Raw genomic sequence first — 16,573 nt, forward strand, 5'->3', positions numbered from 1 at the left:
TAACTACTACTCATTTATTGCAGCCCTTTGTATTCAGCATGTCTCTATAGAAATAATCCTACATTTCTATGAAAATGGAAGCTTTGTTTTTTTGCGGCCCACATAAACTTAAACCTTGTTTATTTGGCCCGTGTTAGCCTTTGCGTTTGACATGCTTGGTGTTCTGGGTCTATTCTGTAGCCCTTGGAGAAAGGAGAATGCGAGCCTTCATATTTTACAGCTGTTATGCTAAAAAGCCACTAGGGCCAACTCCTGCAGAACTCAAAGCAAGACTTGATCAACCATGACCATGATAAACAGCGAACTGAGAACATGTAGAACAGGAAGGTCCAACATGAACTGGAGGTGATTTAGAGGGTTTTTATTTTGGCAGCTGAAGTTCTGACGCCAAACCCCTGGTTTTGTCCCAGGAAAGCTGGCGGTGACATTCGGAGCAGCTCTATTTAAGGAACGGAAGCTTGATGACTGATAAGGGCCAAGACGCAGAGGCAGGAATTGGATGGCTGGCGACAGCCATCTCCACAGTCGTCCTTGGGGACCACGGGGAGACCTTTGTTGCCTCTCCTGTGCCTTTTCAGGAAAGTGGATTCTAACCAGGCTGTCTGTACTATGGGAGGTTCTGGAGGCATTTTCTTCACAACGAAGTCTGGCATTCTATAAGCTAACCTATTTTAAAGAGTGACCATTGGTTATTTTTATGAGGTGTTATGTCCCCAATGCTGCAAATAAGGAAACCAGTGAATAGAGTTTTGAATCTCATTCATTTGCAGCTTTATCCATATGACTTGATGCTCTCAGGACGAGGCCCACGAAAGCCTGAAATTCCTCGTGTGTTTACACCAGGAGAGACCACTTCACATGAATCAGGAGGGAGGGCGGGAGTGCTTTGAGAATGCCCCTGGGAACAGGTCCTCGCTATGCCGAACCTGCAAAGGGAAGCTCTTCTCTCACAATCCCTGCTCCTTCACTCTGCACTGGGCCCATCATGTGCAGGGATCCGGCACAAAGTGAACACCACGGGCCTTGGTTTGAAAATCATTAAGGGTTCCTAGAAGGTAGCCCAGGGCACTTCCCACCCCGGGCCGTGTGTGGATGCATAGGCTGCCCATTCAGGGAACCAGCCCTCATTTTATTTCTCTGTTTAGGATCTTACCTGGTCACACAGGTATCGCCCACTACTATCCGACAGGGACCACATTTCAGTCACGTGTCCCTGGAGTCTTCTGATTTCTCTGGATCTCTTACGGCATATTTTGTCTCCTTTTCTTCCCTATTTCTTTTCCTTGTCTTTCCCCCCCCTTATTTATTATTATTATTATTTTTAAATAGTCGTTCTTTTTAGAGCAGTTTTGCGCAGCAGAATTGAGTGGAAGGCACAGAAATTTCCAGTCCGCCCCCCCCCCCCCCACACACACACACACACAGCCTCCCCCGTCATTAACATTCTGATCAGAGTGGGGTGCATTTGTTACAACTGCCGAATCGACACCGACACATCGTTATCACCCAAAGTGCACGGTTTGCATCAGGGTTCACTCTTGGTGTTGAGCAGTCCATGAATTTGGACAAACGTGGGGTGACCTGTGTCCACCATTACGATATCAGATGGAGCATTTTCACTGCCCCGAGCATCCGCTCTTGAGCATACTGCTCCTTCTTAAAAGGCATTTTCTTTAGAAGCCAGCTTTGATGTCTGCTTTGATGTCCCTTTTCCTAATCTCACTGCCCTGACATCTGTTTATCTAAAAATTCCGGGCCAGTATGAAGCTGGAAGGCTCATTGGAAAAGTGAGGCTGGTTGCAAGACACAAAGGGCCAAATCCGTGGACAGCAGTTCTTCCCGGTGGGACAGAGCAGACGGGAGGCGTCGATGCAGGGTGCAGGTGCATCGAGCAGCGGTGTGCTGGGTGCCTGGCGCGGTCCTGACTGCATAAGGAAACAGTGCATACAGCAGCCAGGTAAAAACTAACCAAGGCGCTGCAATTGGCTTGTCCCTTCCCCAATGGCCATAGGACATTCTAGTGACAACGAATACAATGCGCTTTATCAAATATACTTGGAGAAAGCTAAGCAGTGTTAAGTTTGCCATCATTTGTAGTAGGTTCCCCCAACATATAAAGTAGGCGGGGATTCTTCCTCCTCAGAGCCCAGGAGTGGAAAAGGAAGCTGTCTGTGAAGAATTGAACATACTCAGGTCCGTAAGTCCCTTGCCCTCTCCTCTTGGCAGCTCTCTCCAGTCATTTTTATAAAATGACCATCAAGACCAGTTTACTTGGTGAAAAGAAGTCACAGTGAGTGAGAAAGGACGTACGTATGGCCATTTTTAGTCCTTCTTTTGCCCTGTGAATGCAGGGGAAGGGAGGACAGAGGGTGGGAGTCAGGGCTGCTTGGGGTCGGGGGAGGTACAAATCGTGGATGTTAGTGAGTAGCAGCTGACAGAGTCACCTCCTCCCCAGGGAGCTCTATCACCCATGTCCAGCGTGGACCTCCTTCCTCATGGCCCCACGAAGTACTTTCTTTTCATCGATTAGTCGATTGTATTCTGGAATCAAGTTTTATATTTGGTGCATAATCTAGGAAAATATGATGTAAGACCATGACTATTTACTTCTGTGGCCCTTTGCTCAGCATAGTGTGTGCCCTGGCTTCCCTGCCCCTCTCTTTCGGCTGCAGCTGTGATGGTCAGTTCTGGTGCTCTCCAGTGCCCACCCCAATGCCTCCCAGCCTCTCAGCTTTGCCGCCACGTGGCTTCTTCCTAAACCTCTAGATCTTGCGCAACTTAAAGTCAAGATGGTTGGAAGGTTTAAGGGGGATTAGTGCCTCTGGAGATAGCCCTCAAATAACGGGGGATGGGAGTCTGCAGATAAATGCCCCGGACTACTGAAGCAGAATTCTAAGATGCATTTTACAAGGGTCCCCACTAGGATAACCAGCTCAGCCACACAGATTTTATTGTCTTTTCCACTTTCCTGGTGGCAGTTTTCCTGCCCTTCCCTCCGGCTTCCCGGGATCACTTCCCAAATGAGCTGCCTCCCTGTCCAGTTTCAAGCTCTGCCTTCAGAGGGATGCACATTAAGAGACACCCATAAAATGAATAGGATGCAATGCTGGCCAGGCGGACGTGCATTTATTTATGCCAGCCTGCCGCATGGCTTGGTTCATCGGTGGCATCGGTGCCAGTCTTCAAACATTTAATTGATAACTAAAAGAGGGAAGTGGAAGACTAAAAATACTCTTATGTTGCAAATGTGCCTGTATACTGATGACATCTTATTACATAATCATCTGTGCAGTCACCTTTCTGAGGTCCCACGCTGTGGGCTGGTGCTAGAAAGAGAAATAAACTGTGGCTCCCGCCGATGGAGTGTAGGGTCTATCAGAGAGATGATGTTAGGAATCTGTGCACAGCACATCTGACAGGGCACATGGCAGTGGGCAGCTGTGTTCGCGTGGTTCGGAGTTGTGAAGGAGGCGTGGCGAGAGCCCGCTGGGCAGGCTGAGTAAGGGCAGGACGGCAGGAGTCCGGGCAGCTCGGTCCTGGGGGTAAACTGCAAGCAGCTGGGGCACACTTTGAGGTTTACTCTGAATCAGGAGGTGAAAGCGTCTGACTGATGTTCCATGTGAAAGGATAGCAACTGCATTTTTATGCAGCCTGCACTTTGCAAACCAGGTCCACGGATTGTGGTCCCAAACTATGGGAGTTGAGCATTAGGCTTTTGACTCTGGATTCTAGTCAGAATTCTAGTCTCTCTCTCTCTCTCTCTCTCTCTCTCTCTCTCTCTCTCTCTCTCTCTCTCTCTCTCTCCCTCCCTCCCTCCCTCCCTCCCTCCCTCCCTCCCCCTCCCTCCCTCCCTCCCTCCCTCCCTCCCTCCCTCCCTCCCTCTCTCTCTCTCTCTCTCTCTCTCTCTCTCTCTCTCTCTCTTATAACACTTTGTTTCTGTTTTTGAGATATGGTCCCCAGGGTATAGTGTGTTAGCCACTCTTATATTCAATGTGATGCTTTCCCCACTCTCCCAAGTAATTCTTAACATTTTGTGTCTTCTTCAAATAAAAGGGCAACAGGAATGCCTAAAAGGCTTGAGGAAATGGAATGCTAAAGCATCTTTACTGAAACTGCATTCAGGACCATTGCCAATTGCCTGCCCCAGCCAGTGTGCTTTTCACTTCCAAAGTGCACCTGTAATCTCAGCACCACTCCTCGAAGATTGCAGCACTACAGTCTCACCTTAAAGCTCCAAGCCAGAGCAAAATTCTGCCCAAATCCTTAGCAAAGATGCTATTTGAAAGTCCCTGCTTTATTTCATTACTCTATGCAAAGACATCTTCTTTATCCTTCAATTGAGACAACGTCTCTGTGTGTACAAAGGACACATCATGGGCAAGACCTCTTACACCTGTCAGTTCTACATAATCACCAAGATGACTCATAGCCTTGCCCCCATAAACCACTGAGCCACCTTCCGTCTTCGCCTCTTCCACTGATCCAAGGAACATGCTCACTGCCTGATTCATGTGAGAACACTGGAATCTGATGGGTTTCCTACACGAATCTGAGCATGGACCTTCTAGGTTCATTTGTAACATCATCATGGATGCTTTCCTGGGCAGTCACCTCACAGTAGTTCATATCTGGCCAGAGTTTAGGCTGTTTGCACTGTACTTTCCTGTAATGACTTCCAAATTTTCAACTTCCCTTTCCTGCAAGACTTACAGTAGGAAATCAGGGCTCAGCTTAATAAAAGTTCCAATTCTAGTTCTTACACTTATCTTTCTTTCTCTTTTTATTCCAGTAGGGGAGAGTAGAAGAGCTATTTTGTAAAATAATAATAATGATAATAATTAAAGATTTATTTTGGAAGCACATATAAGTGACTCTGTTGGGAGAAGTAGGGGAAAACTAATACTTTCATTTCAGTCTGAATAGGAAGTTAGTCCGTCATGAGCTTTTAGACTGACTGCAAGAATGAGGATTTAATGAGAAGTGAAAACTCATCTGATTTTATGGAAAGTGGGGGCTGAAATCTGTCTCTGCTCTGAGGGGGCAATTCAGAGAAGCCCAAAATAATGGTGTCCATGTCTTGCCATCTGTTTTTTTTTTTTATTACAGTTTGACCAGCTTTTTAAAACACACTCCTACTTACACAGGCATCTATCTGCACATACAATTTTGGCCTTTGAAGTGGGCAATGAACATTGTGTAATAATTGTCACAAAATTGGACTTGAACTGTTTTGAACTTTCTGCATGTTCATTGGCTGATGGCTGCTTTGTTCATTGAGTATCTTCAAAGAGTATCAGACAGAAGTACTGTTTTTTGAATTTTTGTTAGAAGGCACCCTAGATCTTCCAGGATGTGGGGGAAGGTGGTGTCCAGAAGCGATTTGTTGTCATTTTCTGGGTCTGTTTTAGATGCCCCCATGGCAGCATCCCTGCAACCCTTTGACTTTAATCTCTTCTGTTCTTCTTTGTTTTTCATCTTTTTGAGACAATAGCTGGATTCTGCTTTTAGTCCTTCCTCTTGATTCCTGTCCTGTTGTGAGCCATTCTGGTGTTTTTTTGTTTTGTAAAGGCATGTGGCATCTTACTTTTCCATACTTATTTAATTAAAAGCTTGGCCTTTTGGAACTTGGCATTGGCAGCTGCTAGAAAATAGAGCCAGTGGGTATTTCCAAGGAGTCTGAGACCCTCTTTTACCCTTGCAGTCTCCCCAGCCAAGGTCAAGAGCTTTCTGCCAATGAACTCTCTGTTTTTGGGGAAAGTTCACAATACATTCTTTACCTGGGGCAAATGGCTTGTTTTGATTTGTAACTTACTTGAATGTCTCCCCAAAGGCATATTTTCTGCATTGTTGTTTTCTGTGATCTTAGTTACTACTAAAAGGGTTCAATTTTATTTACAGTGAATCTACTTCTAACTTGGTCTCTGAGACTGCCAATTCTGAATTTTATGCTGACATAATTTGTCCCCAAAATATATATGCTGGGGTCACTAAGGACATTCAGAGATGAATATCTCATTTTTATATATGGCAAGGAGGAAATTGGGGAAGGGAGGGATAAAAATAATACTGTATCAAAAAAAAAAGAAAAAAAAAGAAAAGAAAAGAAAAGATAGAAAGAAAGAATTTGCCCAAAGCCATTCAGAATTATTGGCTTGTTCAGATTATGAATTTATAGGGTGAGCTATATATTTATGATAATTTTTTAAAAGTTAACCCACTTTTGATCAGATTTCTCACACTTTCCATTACCCTGGTATACTCTTTTATCGTAGCTTTATTTAGGAAAATTATAATGAAAATGGGGCCTTTTCTGGGTAATAACCCAGCAGTGGGAGAGAGATATTATTAAAACACTAGAGGCCTTCTGCACAACATTCGTTCACTGGTGTGTGTGTGTGTGTGTGTGTGTGTGTGTGTGTCCCTCAGCCCGGCCTGTGCTCTCTCGCAGCCTGGGACCCCTTGCTCCTTACAGCCCGCTGCAACGGAGACAGGAGAAGCTCCCGCCACTGCCACTGCACTCTCTAGCCATGAGCCTGGCTTCTGGCTGAGTGACGCTCCCCTCCCGTGGGAACACACTGACCACTAGGGGGCAGCTCCTGCATTGATCGTCTGTCCCCTGGTGGTCATTGTGCGTCATAGTGACCGATTGTTCTCCCATCTGGTCTATTTGCATATTAGCCTTTTATTATATAGGATTTTCTGAGAAATCAAAGTTTTGAACATTTTTTAATCCTCAATTTTTATGCCAGATAATAAGGACTGCTGAATTTCACACAGAATATAATTTGTAATAAGAAAGCAGAATCTGTTAAAGCCGTCAAGATTGATTAACCTTCCTCTTAAGGTTTTTGATTTGAAATATTTTTTTTGAGATAGCAGAATGAAATTACCCAGTAAATGGAGCATTTTAGGATTTGTGAGAAAAAAGTTATCTTAATCAGTTCTTAATCTTTTTTTTTTTTTTGAGATAACATAATTTTCCAGGATAAACCATTATGACACACTGAATTATAATCTACAAATTAGAAAGTAATTGTACAATTTGTGTTTAGTTCTCCTGCTCACATTTTATATTAGGCATGTTTCTTTGTAGACTTACAGTAGTGTGAGTTTTTCATAAACATCTATTTAAAGCCATTCACATAATCAAAATAATATTTATAGATATTCAGAAAATGATTAAATCTTAGTATTGTGGCAAAGCAGAAAACCTTACTGTGTGGTTTGCCACTTCCTTCCAACAAAAATTCAAATTTTGCTTAAGTTCCCTAAATGAGGGTAGTGAAAATTAGCTTCTTTTTGAATGATAATATAATTGAAAGACTAATTTAAATTAGGAGGGCACACTGGGCTTGGCAGAGGGCATTGTGAGAAAGCAAAGTGTAATTTTCCTCCAAACAAAGGCAGGCTTGTTGGAGAGCATGCTTTATTGCCTGGAAATTCTATATATATGCAAAGTTGCTCATCAATTCACTGTTGGGTTTCATGCGCTTGGTTTCTCTTTTTGTTTGGAAAAATCAAATGCTGAAAAAAGTCAGCATAGCTCTGCATGCTATAGGCAGGTAGAAACCTACACCGGCCAGTTCTCCTGGTGTGCCAGGTTCCTGCGGGGGAGCTGCCTGCGGGAGGGGTGCTCAGACTCGGGCTTCATGCAGGTAAAACCTGGGTGTGTGCTTCTGCAGAGCCCACCCAGAATTTCCAGAAAATGACTCTTCCTGTATCTTTTTTCCGGTCACTTCTTTCTGACAGATTGGGTAAGTTAGGTTCATAACCCAAACTCTGTTTTCTCCTTTTTCAAGAGACATGCTGTATATACCATGCAATTTGCCTACTTAAGTGTACCACTCAGTAGCTTTTAGTATGTTGTGCAACTATTACCCTGGTCAATTCTAGACCCTTTTTATTACCCCAAAAGACAAACCATATCCCAGTTAGTGTTCTTTGAAGACCCAGATTTGGATAAGTAAAAGGAGAGGAAGGTGAACATTCCCTAAGCTAGTTTTATTTACTTGTTTGTTGTTGTTTTTTTTTGTTGTTGTTTTAAAAAGACCACCAAATAGCCACAGCAATTTTTTAAAATATATTTTATTTTATTTTTTTCAGAGAGGAAGGGAGAGGAGAGAGATAGAGAGCTAGAAACATTGATGAGAGAGAGACATCGACCAGCTGCCTCCTGCATACCCCACACCAGGGATGTGCCTGCAACCAATATACATGCCCTCGACCGGAATCGAACCTGGGACCCTTCAGTCCATAGACCGACGCTCTATCCACTGAGCCAAACCAGTTTTGGCTGTTTGGAGTTTTTAATTGTTGAGTTGTATGAGTTCTTTATATATTTTGGATATTAGCCCCTTTTCATGGGTAATATTTGCAACTATCTTTTCCCATTCAGTTGGTTTCTAGGCTGCTTTTAAATTGTCTTCTTCACTCTGTGTCTCAGAATAGCAACTACACTCACTCCTCCTAAGAGCATGTGCACAGTATTTTACAGTGTGCAAAGCACTTCCTGTCAAACTGCAACTGAGAGCATGGCTGGCAGCATGACAAGGTTGGGGTGAGAGGTTCCTAGGAGACTGGCCTGGAGGACAGGAACCCTGTTATTTGTCAACATCAGAGGGGTGGACTTGCAGGCCGGAACCCAGAGCTTTGTGCAACCTGACCATGACTGTGAGGGGTCTGGACTGCAGCAGGGAAAGCAGCAGAGCCAGTGGCCAGAAATGGATCCAAGGTGAAAAGAAGAATGCAGGTATCAGGAGCCAGTCCCTTACACCCAAAGGGGAGGGGAAGAGGTGCTGGGCAGGTGGCTCAGCTTCCTGGGATGTAGGTGGTTTGGACAAGCCCACTTCTGCTGGAGGAGGAACCAGAATGTCATCATTTAGAGGGGTTGGGAGTGGACAGAGAAGGTTCAGAAAAGATTTTTCCCTGAGTCCTAGGGTCCAGATTTAGAGTCATCCACCTGGCTGCCTTCCTCCTGGGTTGTCCCTATGTCTATCCTTAAAGGGGTCATTTTTAGCTTGGCACCTTCACGGGAGGAAGGAGAACTATTTTTGTTCAGATAAACTGTGAGAAGGTGGTTGACAATATTTCCTTTCCTAGTGAGGCTTCTAAGAAATTTTATTATGTGCTCCTTCACCCCCTAAAATCTTATCCTCCCCAGATTGCCCTAACTCTCATATGCAATATGCTTTAATTTACTCCCAAAATTTAAATATACTTTACTGTATTTAATTCAATAGATTTTATTTAAAAACTGTATATAGTGTGTGTGTGTGTGTGTGTGTGTGTGTGTGTGTGTGTGTAGTATTTGATTTGGGCAAATGTTATTTAGGGTAATATTATTTTGAAAACATCAGGAATTTTATTTAAACTTTCAATAAAATAAAAAAAACCTGTATGTTACAAATACTGGAAAACCCACATTCATGTGTTATACTTTGGATTTTCATGAGCATAGCATAACCATTTTATATTGTTTAGATTTTTGTGTTGACTAGTAGAAAGGTTGTTTCTCTCCTTCTGGCACTGTAAAGATAATATATAGAAAAACCCAAAGCAACTATTTTTCTGATCCGGAGATTGATTTTTTTAAGTTGAGTTTCTAGATTGTCGCAGAAATCTGTTTTCGTGTGTGGTCAAAGGTTAATCTGTGTAGGACAGTTAGACTCTTCAGCTCTGTTAACATTGGAGGTGGGACAACTGCCAGAACGCACTTCCCAGAAAGCCTAGTTACAAAAGCTGTAAAGCTGACTCCCGAGGCAGTGGCCAACCATCAGAACAGCACTAGAAGAGCTTAGAAAATCCCTCCCCGATCCAGGATGGCATTGAGACCCAGGGGATTCTCTGGCCTGGTTAGGTGGGGCTTGGAGAAAAGATTTGCCAACAGTGACAGAGCAAATAATCAGACCAGGTGACTGATTGTCTTGTGGTTTGGGGTCATCTAAAGATGCCAGGTGGTATCTTGGGCTAAACTAGAGGTATAAGGGGCAAGAGGGAAGAGGGCAGGCAAGGGCAAGACAGGCTGTGGAGTGTGTGGAAGGCATTGTATAGTCCCAGCGAGGGAGTGGACACACAGCAGGAAAAGGCCGAAGCTCAGGTATGGGGGTCGAGCACGTGAGCGATGAGGGGAGAGCTGTGGCTTTTTAGCTCTTTTCAGCCCTGGTGTGCACCACCCCCCCCCCCCCCATTTCCCCACATGCCTGATGCCTGAACACATGGCACCAGGGCAACTTTGGACCTTCCCTGCTCCCACTCCGATAAGGGCTTGTGGAGAGGCAGAGGCAGCTGAGCCTACACAATGGGACAGAGCTTGTCCCTGAGCTGCTTGGAAAGGAAGATATTGACAGAACAAATGCATTAAGCTCATTTATAGTTTCAGCCCTGACTCCTTTTCATTTCTTGGTAGCTTTTAATTTTGATAGAATTTTAAACATACTCAGATAAGTTGCAAGAATAGTATAAATAGCTTCTCTAGACTCTTTACTCTGATTCTACCAATTGCTTACATTTTGCCCCACTTGCTTTATTGTTCTCTCTCTCTTATTTTTTTTTCTGAATCATTTGTAAATTGAGACATTGTGCTCCTTAATCCCTAAATATTAATATTTCAGTGCATGCTTCCTTGGAGCAAGGGCATTTTTTATATAACCACAATGCAGTTATCAAAATTAATAAATATGGCTCCTTTTATACTAATAATATTCAAATGCCATTCATAATGTTTTCCAGTTTTCATTCCATTATTTTTGAACTGTCAGAGATTGAAATTTAATTACATTTCTTTTTCTTTCTGACAGTGTTGGGGAGAGAGCACACACACTATTTTTTCTTCAAATGTATTACAAGGGAAGCCTTTGCCAAGTTTACAAAAATACAGTTGGCAGTCAGTGGGGTTACAACATAATGACACCAATTAGATAAAATCATCAGAAAGATCAAATAACTTCTCTGAGGAATGTGATTGCGTATTTGTTTGCCTTGGAATTTAATTTTTACAGTGCTATCTCATTTTAAGAATAACATTAAAATCACCACTTGATAAGACCCATGTATATGATCTTTTTCTTTTTGCTTTAAACTCAGGGAAGATATTTTGATGATGCAAATTCAGTATATTTTCCAGATCTATCCTAATTGGGCTAAATGGATATATAGCAACAACAACAAAAAATAAAGTGTTTTTTAACAAGAAAGCAATGGTGAAATGTATTCTGATATCAAAAGCTCTCCAGGATATATTCTTAGAGAGAGAAGAAAGGATAAAACATCATGTACCATATGATCCCATTTGTTTAAAGCAGGTTGGGATGCTACATTGGTGTGTGCATAGAACATTCTGGAAGTTATGGAAGAAATTACTGTCAGCAGTGGTTATGTTGGAAGTGAGACTGGGTAGGTCAGTAAGTTGAGGGTAGTGAGGGAAGATAATTTTTTTTTTCACTTTATACACCTTGTAGTTTAAATTTGTTATCATGTGCTTTTATTTATTTTGTAGTAATAAAACTGATTATAGTAGGGTGGAGAAAAAAGAGAGAGAGAGAGAATAGTAGTTAAAACAAAATCCAAAGGCAAATTTATTTTAAAATGGTGAGGCTTAGAAAGGAACATAAACGGGTGGAATTATGAATAAGTTGGATATGTAAAATGAATCATTTTCTACTTTCAGCTATTTATATATGGCTGCCAGTATCTTTCAGCAAGATTCATACATGGGTCTCTTAAAACTGAATTTTCACTAATGAGTGCATTTTGGTGCTAATTCTGGTAGAGCAGACTGGCTGCTCTATCCCTCAGTGCTTCCTTTTAAATTACAAAATTGATTAGTCTTCGTGGACTTAGATGTGTTAAATTTAGGTCTTGTTTTTATCAGCATCAACTGATCTGCATGCTTCTTCTGTTCCTTCTCTGGAAGCAAGAAGCTTATTCATAAAGAGCAAACAAACATCACAGAGCTATTTGACCATGTGCATCATATGATTTCAAATAGCTCCTTTCATCATATCTGCAAATCTTTAGAATGATTTTTTTATAGATCTGCATGCCTTAGGCCTGTTTCTCTCTTAAGCATTTGTTTTTTAAATGGAAGTGTGCCCCTTGGCAGAATCGGTATGAGAAGAAATCGTGGTGTAGAGGGGATGGGAACCGATATTCATTGTGTGCCTGGGCTGTGCGGAGTTTTACATGGGTATCTCATCGAGTCCTTCCATCAGCTATGACAGGTTCATGGTAATGTTTCTGGTTTATTATTGAGAAACTGGTTAAGAAATTCCTTCATTTATATTCATTCACTCAACAAATACTTATCGGAAGTCTGCTGTGTCTGAGGCCCTGGGGGAGAACATAGATGCGTCCCCTGTGAGGCTGGAGTGGGACAGAGGAGAAAGGCATTGCCCGGCACACACTCACACATCACATAGCCAGGCATTGCCTGGGCACACCGATGGCAAAGAGTGAAGCAGGGAGAGAGAATAATGGGAGAGTCATATAAACGGGGGGTCAGGAAAGACACATGTAAGTGCAGATGAATAGAAATTGGCAAGGCCACGTGGTTGGAAGCTCATTCCAGGCAGCAGGAGGCCTTCAGGAGAACGCTCAGTGCGCTTGAGGATATGAAAAGGAGCCAGTGGGTTAGAGATGAATGGTGAGAGGGAGAGAGTGGGAACTGGGGCTGGAGAAGCAGTCAGGGCAGCTCATGAGAAGGCTCAGAAGTCTTGTTAGCAGCAGCAGAAGTTTGCAGAACTGGATGGAGCTCACATTTGCTTGGATCTTAAAGCTTGTATCCCCCAACTCTTCCAGCCTTGCCCTCTCTCATGCTCCGCCCCCTCTGACACATGGCACTGTCGTGGCCGCCTCCACACTGTTTTCCAAGGGAGGCTAAAGCACCACTTTCATTATCTGCACCTGGGAACAGAGGGATGCTCTGTTATTCGATAATATAGAAAGCAATGAAAAGAATGGGACCTGGGTGAGGCCCCGTAGAACACACTGCAGGGAAAATGGAGTTCATCTTATGAAGAGTGGAGAGATGATAGAAACCAAGAACGATTCAAAGGGCTCAAGGGATGCAGTATCCCACAATGAGCAGAAGCTTCCAAAACCCCTCAGAGCTGTATTACTGTGATTCCCCAGATATATGCAATAGGTATACAGTATATTTTAAAGCAGAAAATGATAGAAATGATAATGAAGGGAGATGAAGAACGTAGGCAAAAACAATGTGTGTGGTCAGAAAAGCTGCAAGAGTTTGGAATGAATCAAAGTAGAAAATCTGCAAATGTCAAAGAATTGTTGAAACTAAGAAGTAGCCTTCTCCAGGCTGTCGAGTTCCATCACTGCATGAAATAGATAAAAGCCACTGCCCTGCATACTTTCCATTCTCGTGTCCAATGTGTATGACTGTGGCAAAAGCTAGGGCACTGGGCTCCCACTGGCGGTTTCAGGTAGGATTGGAGTTAAGGACAGGTGAGTTCTGTATGGATGCTTCTAGAGACACTTGGTCAGGAAATGGCCTGAGAAATGCATAGTGGCTTCAGAGTTTGAGAGGCCAAGCCGGAAACGAAAAGAATATCTCTAAAGTGGGAAGATCAGATATCTATTTGGGCCAGGAAAGTCTTTCTTTTCCCCTTAGTCCATCTGGGCTGCTATAACAGAATACCATTGAGTGACCTATAAGCAACATACATTTATTTCTCACATTTATGGAAGCTAAAACATCTGAGATCATGGTGCCAGCATGGTCGAACAAAGGCCTTTTTCTAGGTCCCAGACTTTTCATGTGTCTTAACATGTTGGAAGGACCTAGGGAGCTGTGGGGTCTCTGATAAGAGCCCTGATCCCATTCATGAGGCTCCACCCTCATGACCTCTTACCTCCCAAAGGCCCTGCCTCCTAATGTCATCCCCTTGAATGTCAGGATTTTAACATATAAAGAGGGGGACGAGACATTCAGACCATAGCAACCCCTGACTCACTCCTCATGTCCCCTGTTGCTCTACTACTCTCTGTGTAGAGCAAGGAAGCAAAAACAGAATGTTAGCAGTTTGTTCTAATGGGATGATAGCCATGAGCTATTGCTTTCTGGGAAATTACCCTTTATTTTAGATTTTTAAATGATAGATGCATCCTAATTCTGTATTATCAGTATTTAAGCACCTTTTTAGGATTTGCATGTTTCTATGATATGTATTACTGGCATTCTGGTTAGTTTTAGAAGAGCTGGGTTTGATCATTTTAATTCAGAATTACTATATTTCATATCCATCACCCTTTGAAGGCCCATATGGTTACTAAAATGTCAATCATCTGGTTTTCTTTCTGTGAACAAGGAGGCAATGGCTGTTTTGTCAATGTTCACAGTCATGTGTATACATAGATGGGCTGTTGTGGGCTCAGGCTTAGCAAAAAGAGAGGATTTGATTTGCGACAGCAGCTCCAGAGCACAGTATATTATGCCTCTCCATTAAGTAGCATTGACCTACTGTGTGTGTGTGTCTTGCTCTCAACTTGAGTTTCCCCAGGAGGAGCTCGTGGCTAATTTAATTAGTTGAATATGGAGGGTGTGACTTAAATTATAATAATTCCATTGAGCCCCTCGGAATCTCTGAACCTTTTAGTGATATTAAAAGTATGGATGTATTGAGTGGGCTTCAGCCAGAAATCTGAGTCTGTAATATCATTCATTGTAGGTAGTTAGAGACAGTTTAGCCTCCAGGAAAAGTGTCTTTACCACCCCCTCTGCTAGTCCCTTTCTCTTCCTCCTCCCCTGTTCAGGTCTCCTTGAGGGGCCCCATCAGGCTTGCCATCTACTTAATGGCTTATGCTTTCCCTGTTTTTCCACCAAAACCATTCTCCATGCAGCAGCCAGAATGTTCTTTTAAAAACACCCATCTGTTCTTGTCACTTCTCCACTTAAACTGCTTCCCAATGTACTGCGATGACCTTCAAAATGCTCATATGACCTGCAGGTCCTGTCAGACCCCTACTTGGCCCAGGCCTCATGCCATCCGTCTCCCCACCCCCTTGTCCTGATTCTCCTGCTAGACTGGCCTTCTTTGTCTCAGCACCACAAGGGTTCCCTCTCCACCTGGAAGGCTGATTCTCCCTGCCCCATCCCTCACCCCCAGCCTCCTCAGCTTCAGATCCATGCCATCCCTTCAACCACCAAATCTGAATTTGCCCCACTCTCCATACCAAGCCACATTTTCACTGCACTCTGTACTTTCTCCTTTCAAGCTCCTGAGATGATTGTTTGTGTGAGGATGGGTGGGGGTGCCTGTGGGGACCCAACTCTGAGGACCCTGCTATGAGCACCTCGCTGTACCTCTCCTATCACCTTGACACATTTTGTGAACTGGGCTTTAATACACTGGGAGAACCCAGTAAAGATGTAACAAATGGGACATTATGGTAAGACAGCCTCACATTCCTGGAACAGTGCTCTCTACTCTTCCCCGATCCCGGACACTGACACAATGGACTCCCATAGCGTCACCTTGTTCTGAGCATATATCCCCCGCAACTGTTCACACAGGTCCTATCAATCATCCTCATGCCTTTCTGTTTGTTTTTATATCTCATCCTCCCAATGGTCCCTAAAGATGGATGTTATTATCCCAGGTCCCTTAGCCAGGAAACTGAGGTAAAAACTGACAAGTTCATATAAGACCCCATTCTTGTGTGAGTCCAATGTCTGCATGCTTTCCATAGCATCAGAGGTTCTTATTTTTTTTTTTTTTCATTGAAGTTCCCCGAATGCAGATGAAATCAATACATTATGCCCGGATCTAGACCCTTTGTAGCTAGACATAGCCAGCAGCATGCTCAACATGTCTTTGAAGTCTCATGCTTTAATCTTTAAAATTTATGCAAATTTAGCTTTCTACTTCATAATGTAAAAGTATAAACTACTTGACATAGAATAAAATTTAAGCTCCAGGAAGAGTGCCTGTTAACCCCTCTCGCATTCCCGCCTGCCCTGCTGCCAGCCACCCCGGAGGTCTGCACATTTCAGTGTGAGAAAGTGAGCACTGGGGTGCATCTCAGTTAAATTCTTCGTACACGTGGTTTTTTGGATAAACCTTTCAGGTATGAAACAACCTTCGCATGGCCAATCCACAACCATAGATGCCTTCCTAACGGAGAATAGTAGCTAATACTTCCTAGGGAAATCCTAAACTGGTCTTTGCTGATTCTTTATAGAGATCTTTGAGTGACCTTTGTCTGGCTGGAAGTCTAAGGATGATTTAATTTTGTGGTTTATAAACTTTTTTTTTTTAAAGCAAAAGTCATCTTTCAAATGAAATTGTTCTTGGAATTCTATAAAATAGGTAAAAGTGAAAATGCTCTAGTAGCCATAGGGGCCCTTGCCTGAGGAAATTTGGGGTTCTGCTGAAGAACAAGGTTTCAAAACCTTGGATCAAATTCGGAGACTGAAGCCAGAGAGCTTGGAGGATGTGCTGGAGGTGACTCAGCGGATTAGTGGCAAAGCCCAGAGTAGAACCTAAGAATGAAGCTGACCAAAGGCTTCCAAGAGCCTTGAAGCCCTTGTGGTTTTCCTGTCCTGTGAATACTGTTT

The 16,573-nt window shown here is 43.2% G+C and overlaps 1 protein-coding gene across 6 annotated transcripts in view; it reads left to right on the forward strand.

The window, feature by feature from the left end:
- RAPGEF4 (Rap guanine nucleotide exchange factor 4) overlaps positions 1-16,573 on the forward strand; it is a 244,770-nt gene that overhangs the window by 115,987 nt on the left and 112,210 nt on the right. The window contains exon 1 of one of the 6 annotated variants that reach the window (XM_084892296.1): positions 8,661-8,749. The exons of 4 other annotated variants lie outside the window; for them this stretch is intronic. Coding sequence is in view for 1 of the 2 variants with exons in the window: in XM_084892295.1 (XP_084748421.1) it covers positions 8,744-8,749 (6 nt within the window). In the remaining variant the exon portion in view is untranslated. Of the gene's footprint in view, positions 1-8,660; positions 8,750-16,573 lie in introns of those variants that run through there. One more of the 6 variants, XM_084892295.1, reaches the window with a different exon arrangement.

The sequence above is a fragment of the Pipistrellus hanaki genome (assembly GCF_964339955.1).
Source record: "Pipistrellus hanaki genome assembly, chromosome: 8".
NCBI lineage: Eukaryota > Metazoa > Chordata > Mammalia > Chiroptera > Vespertilionidae > Pipistrellus > Pipistrellus hanaki.